At 39.4% G+C, this 5,935-nt stretch overlaps 1 protein-coding gene across 1 annotated transcript; it reads right to left on the bottom strand.

Moving 5' to 3' along the window:
- Positions 1 to 181: 181 nt before the first annotated feature.
- Positions 182 to 5,705, bottom strand: si:zfos-943e10.1 (GRAM domain-containing protein 2B; the record flags this gene model as incomplete). The annotated part of the gene is given in 12 exon segments (XM_024279273.1): positions 182 to 2,060; positions 2,644 to 2,751; positions 2,833 to 2,932; positions 3,090 to 3,176; positions 3,343 to 3,430; positions 3,910 to 3,978; positions 4,201 to 4,272; positions 4,461 to 4,559; positions 4,639 to 4,742; positions 4,818 to 4,890; positions 4,985 to 5,051; positions 5,529 to 5,705. Coding segments are annotated over 12 exon segments (1,063 nt in total), but the record flags the coding sequence as incomplete, so codon positions are not given.
- Positions 5,706 to 5,935: the final 230 nt, after the last annotated feature.

The following is a 5,935-nucleotide window of genomic DNA, read 5'->3' as shown; positions in this document are numbered from 1 at the left end:
TTTCTTTAATTACATATGAAAAACACCATTCATTTTTGTCTAGATTTTACAAGTTTCACTTTTTATTTTTTTAAATAAATGTAAAATAAGAAAAAAAAATTAAAGCTGCAAACTCTAAATTGGATTTATTTCCCTGTAATGTAGTTCTACCAGCAAAAACAAAAGACACCAACAAAAAAGATTATTTATCTCAAAACATTTTTAATTTTGAACAAGAGTAAGGTCATCTCACAGAGACTGCTTTGGATTACATAGAATGCAAATAAATATATTTAGATATATTTAGGACCATAATAGAATTAAGGACATTAACAACTGGTACAAAATTATTTACACTCTGAATAGTGCAAAACCACCTAAATACAGCCCTCATCCAGTAATGAGGACAGTAGGTGTGTGCGCTGCCCCCTGGTGGGAGGAAGGAGTGTCTATAAAAAAAAGAAAACATTGCAGAAGACTTTCCAGGAATGAGAATGCCAAAGTTAGTCGACATGTCTCATAGAGGGGCTTCTACTAACAGGGTGATGCTGAAGGTCAGATCAGATATGTGGTTCAAATCAGTTTTATCAAAACCAGGAAGTAAGAAAAAGCGAGCATTCTGAGAAACTTGGTAAAGGTGCGTTCAAGTCAGGAAAGACTTTTCTCATCCGAACAAATATATTTAAACAATTTGAAAAAAAGTGAAATCAATAAAACTTGACTTTGATTTGACAATTACTGGGATGATGTGGACTTAAAGTGAAAATGATCTTAGCACCGTCAGATCCCACAGAATGCCAACTTTTGCCGTTTCTTCTCAATCCAAACCAGGTGTGTGTGGGGGGGTTTGGACCGTGACAGGCACAACACATCATTTAAAGTGCGCTTGCTCTCTTGAGCTGCTCTTTTCATTCCACTGTCTTTTTCTGATTTCAGCCCCAGCAAACATCAAGCTCCACGTATCAACACAAACACACCAGAATAAATTACAGTTTTTTTTTTCCATGCATAACAATTTGTTGCATATCGAAACTGTTTTTGGACCACTTGTTTTGAATTTTCTTTTTTAAACTTGGACCTCACAGCATGGTTTTGAACTCTCACCCCCCTCCAACGTGACAAAAGCAAGAATACATTTACAGTATCAGTCAAGTGTGTCGTATCTGCAGACACATGCATTTGAAATATTTAATAGATGCTACTTAAAAGCCAACTTGAGGATCTAAAAAAAAAAAAAAATGTTGCTTAGTTCTCATTTCACACAAAAGAATCATTTAAATGAAAGTTTATGCCTCTAAGACCACTTTGTCAAGTTCTGTTGTACTAAGTAATTGTGCATTGATGATGCATTTAGCCTGGAACCTCGGAACATTGATCATTAAACAGGTTTTAAATCATGCCAAAGACGAGGAAAGTAATACTGCAGTGATTGTAAGAAAGAGAGAGAGGATAAGACCTTTGGAAAAGTGGAAGAATCTCTTCCGTCATCGCTTCAGCTCTGATTAGAGAGATAAGAGCGATCTGGAGGACGCAAAACTTCAAACGAAGAGCGAGACGGGACTGAGTGTGCAGCTCAGAGATGGAGTGTTACGTACAGACGGAAATGTTATCTCTCATGCAAAAGACATGCACCGTGTGCATCTTTGGCTATGCATAGCACTACGTCTCCAGTGTTGAGGTGCAGCAAAAAGCGCTACAGCAGGCTGACTTGATATAGCCCTGTTGATATGCATGCTCTGGAAATATAAAGAGGTTTGTGCAAAGCGGCCATCGACTTGGCTTGTGTGGCACCTTGCAGAGTCCGAGCCCCTTGGCTTTGGTTTGACAGACGCGCTGCAGCCAGGCAGCACACGGAATACATTTGGCTTTGGCTACGCGGACGTCAGCTTTAGCTGTTTTCAAGAGCCCTTCAAGTCGTCTCTGAAATTGCACGAGTTCGTCCACGTAACGGCGAAGGTCGTAGAGCGAGCCGTCTGAAAACACTGCAGCTCGCCCTCCGGGGTTCTGCCGAAACTTATCTTCCAGTCGTGAGTCAACCAATCTCTCCTTCGGTCATCCAGTGTTACGTGTCTTTGTGATACCTGTCGAGATAGAGGACAGCAGTGAGGAGGAGAAGATTCAGTTACTTCGCAATGAGGCGACACCAATGACATGAATTTTCCATTTCCTTGAAAGTGGTTCAAAGTTATCAAAAAACCCAGCAAGAAAAGCGGGACTTTCATGTAAAACTCTTCAAGGTTTAGGTGTAAAAAAACAAGTTCTAAAAGTTTAAAATTACACTTAAAAATCTAATATTTAACTAAATAAAACCTAAACATGTCTGCTTGTTTCTTATGGTGAGACATAAGAAAAACAGTTTCTGCAAAGAAAACCACGGCGCCCTCCACTTCCTGTCTTCAAGCGTTTTCCTCTGACAAGTGATCGAGTTTGCTTCTGAAGAAAGTAAACACCTGCGGTTTGAAATTCATCCCCTGACTAAAAAAAGTTCATTTTTGCAAAGAAAACAAAAAAAAAAAAAAGTGACTCAGAGAAGACTTTTTCTTGTGGTTGAAATGAAAGTGTCGTTTATCAGAAGACTTTGGGTACAAACAGGCTGTTCTGCATCAGACTTAATGCATCATCCCTGATAGAAATTGCTGACACGGCAGAAAACAAAGCGCTAACCTGCTGTGTAAGGTGAACTCCGGCAGCGCACCGAGGGACGTAAGCTGTTCCTCCAGAGCAAAAATACGCAAACCAATGTAGCCTGAAGACAACAGCAGCAGCACAACCCTGCCAGACAAACACAAGTTTCCATCAATTTATAGCATTTTTGAAGAAAATTTTAAAAAAATGTCTTGATTAAAGACTTACAAAATCAAGTAAATAAAGAGAAGGGTGTTGAGGGTGCTGGCCTCTCTCTGAACCAGCAGAGACTTTGCTTTTTCAAACACATTCCACACGAAAGATCCACCTGAAAGATAAAGGGGAAACGGATCAGGTTCCACCGTTATTTTCTGGGACTCTGAGCTTTTATTTCACCACAGCGAGGAATACAGACGAAAACATTTATAGGAAGACGATAAGCAGGAGATGTCAGGTGAAAGCTGATGATAAAGTGTGGGAATTACCTGCGTCGGAGGACTCCTCTGAGGGTAAGCTATCATTTGGCTGCTTGTGCAGGCTCCTGAAAGCTGAGCTGCTGCCATGAGGTGAAGCTAAAGAGAAAGCAGGAAAAAAATGAGTCGTTTTAGTCCAGAATGGAAATGAGAAACTTTTTTGTAAGAATTATTATTATTATCTTAAAAAATGTATTCTTCCTACATTTAGGGTTATCTGATGTTTTTTTAATAAATAAATGGCCCAACAAGCTCAAAAACTTACTTTTCTGCAGAGGCTGCTCCTGTAAAGATTGAGTTTCTGAACTATCTATCTGGTCAAAGCTGTCATCCAAACTGGACTGGCTGGAGTTCTGTTAACACAAAAAAGACAAAGTGGATAAATACTAGGGCTGAGTATCGCCAATAATGTCCAGGATCTATTTGATTCAGATTTTTTTTAATTCTTTCAATTAAATTTGATTCAATTCAATTGTTCTGCTTCTCCTGGAGTGTGTTTCAGTTTGCCCACTAGGTGGCGATCGCGCTATAGCATTACACCTTAACCCAGAAGAAGAAGAAAGTATGAACAAGAAACTGTTTTAGACCACAAATTATTACTTTAAACAATATTTCCTTAAAAGAGTTTAGAAAATTCATGCCTGTGAGTTTATAAAGATGTTCATTTAGTCACTAATTTATGAAAATCTTATTATATGTTTGCATCAAGCTAGCAGACTTTAGCTTTATGTCGTTAGATCGAGCTCTACTTTTATGGATCGATTATTGATCTATTAAGCTTTTACCAACCCAGCCTTAATAAATATGCCGTAACAGATGAATTATTTCTTACTTCAAGTTTGTTCTTTTCGAAGCTGTTTTCGCCTGAGGAGAAGAGCGTGCTGCTGTTCGTGCTGGCATCCTGTCATAGAAAAAATATACATATATGTCATGCGACATGATAACATCTAACCAAAGAAGGTTTGACAGAAAGGATATTCTGAAAATGCCACATATGCTTATCAGATTTTTAAATAAATAACTGCCAGGCAACAATGCGCGGCAGTTTGAGGTCGTGCTTTACATTTTTATCGCTTGTCGCTCAGTGAAGCGTGTCTAGCTTTAGAGCGTTTGATCCACTCACCTCAACCTGAGGACAGACGGAGCAGAGCAGCTGGTAACACGACTCTCTGTTCCGCAGCGACACAAAGAGATACTGGACAATGAGAGGGGATGAAAGAAGAAAAATCAGGAACATTAGCCGTTTGTTTGCAGGCATTCCTAGATTACAATAGAGAGATGTTTCATCTATAGCGAAAGATTTAAAAAATATTTAAAAAAAGATGACACGTTAGCTTAATGCTAACCGGAGCAGACTTAATGAATGTTTAATTGACGTCTGACCTTGAGTCCTTCGATGGTGCGGATCGACAGGGCGTTGGGTACCAGCAAAGCCGTGTTCTGCTTCTTCACTATGTGGATGGAGGAAACTGGAACCACCACCTGCAGAATCCAAACACAAAAGCAGACTCAGAAATCCCTTCAGGCAAACATAGAATAAGACGTAGTGGCTCCTGACTACCTTAGTTTCCTTGAGCAGAACGGAGGAATAGAAGCAGGCGTGCGTGTCTGTGATGTACAGCCGACCGTGGTAGGGCACTTCCCTCTGCAGGGCGCAAATATAAGCTGGGAGGAAGAAAAAACATTTACTTATTTTTGTTCAATCTACTTCTTCTTGCTTATTTTTATGCTTTTTCCTACCGTGAATCAAGTCTTCGCTCTCGGGAATGTCGGGAAACAACTTGTGGAATGTCTTGTTGTGCTTGGTGAAACTCTAAAAAACACAAAATAAAATATTTAATTCCTAAATGATATAGATTAGATTAATATTTATTGAGAGATTCCAGTGAAAGTGGGGGCGGGCTTACGCTTTTTGGGCCAGGTTGCTCTGTTTTGTCAAAGCTTCTGCTGTCGACATCAAATGTTTGGGACCTGCTGAAATAGAAAGCAAAACTTTTAGTTAAGAAAACAACAAAAATAGTAATAAGATTTGGATAAAACATAAACAAACTCTTCAGTTTAATATTTACAGATAAAATTAGCTGACAAACTACTGTTTTTATTAACATTTTATCACGTTTGTTTGTTTTTTAATCTTTTGGATTCCACAGCCATAAAATGTCACCTTATTTTTGAGCAAACAACCGTCATGTGAGAATTCAGTCAGCTTACAGCGCCTGTGAAGTCATGTGCGTCACAACTGAATAACGACTGGGAGTCAGATCGGGTCTTGTGATGGATGTTATGAATAGCAGCAAGTCTTCCCAACAGAAAAGCTATTTGGAGAGCTCGAAATATTCAACTGAAATAAGAATTGGAGAGAACCGGCGAGTGGCGGCGACATCCTCACTCGCGCAACACGGTTGACACATTTAGGGGTTTTGAAACAGCAAGAAGGTTTCCCCGCCGTACCTGACTGCTACTTGTCTGGTGAGGGTTTTGTGCTCTTGCTGGATCTCGAGTTGAGCCGCCTCCAGACTTAAGGCTTTCCTTGCCTCCACCTTCTTGATGCTGGCATTGCTCTGGCTGCTCTTGCTTTTCTTCGATTTGGCCGGCAGTCCTCCACCACTGCTCTCCACTGGATAATTACTGGAGGCGAGAAAAAGAAGGAATAAAAAAAAAAAAGAAAGTTTAATCAGGATGGTTGGAAACAAAGACTTTTCCATTTAAACTGAAGGGGAAAAAAAATACTTTTCAACAAATAATTCTCATCAAATCAGTAAAAAAAAAAAAAAACCTTTAAATGAAACAAACAACTGAATGATTGTTTACTTTTCCAATGGTTATATGCAAATTCACCATCAAAAATGCCCCACATT

Source organism: Oryzias melastigma, linkage group LG4, assembly GCF_002922805.2.
Source record: "Oryzias melastigma strain HK-1 linkage group LG4, ASM292280v2, whole genome shotgun sequence".
Classification (NCBI taxonomy): Eukaryota; Metazoa; Chordata; class Actinopteri; order Beloniformes; family Adrianichthyidae; genus Oryzias; species Oryzias melastigma.
This window is presented reverse-complemented; position numbering and strand designations above follow the sequence as displayed.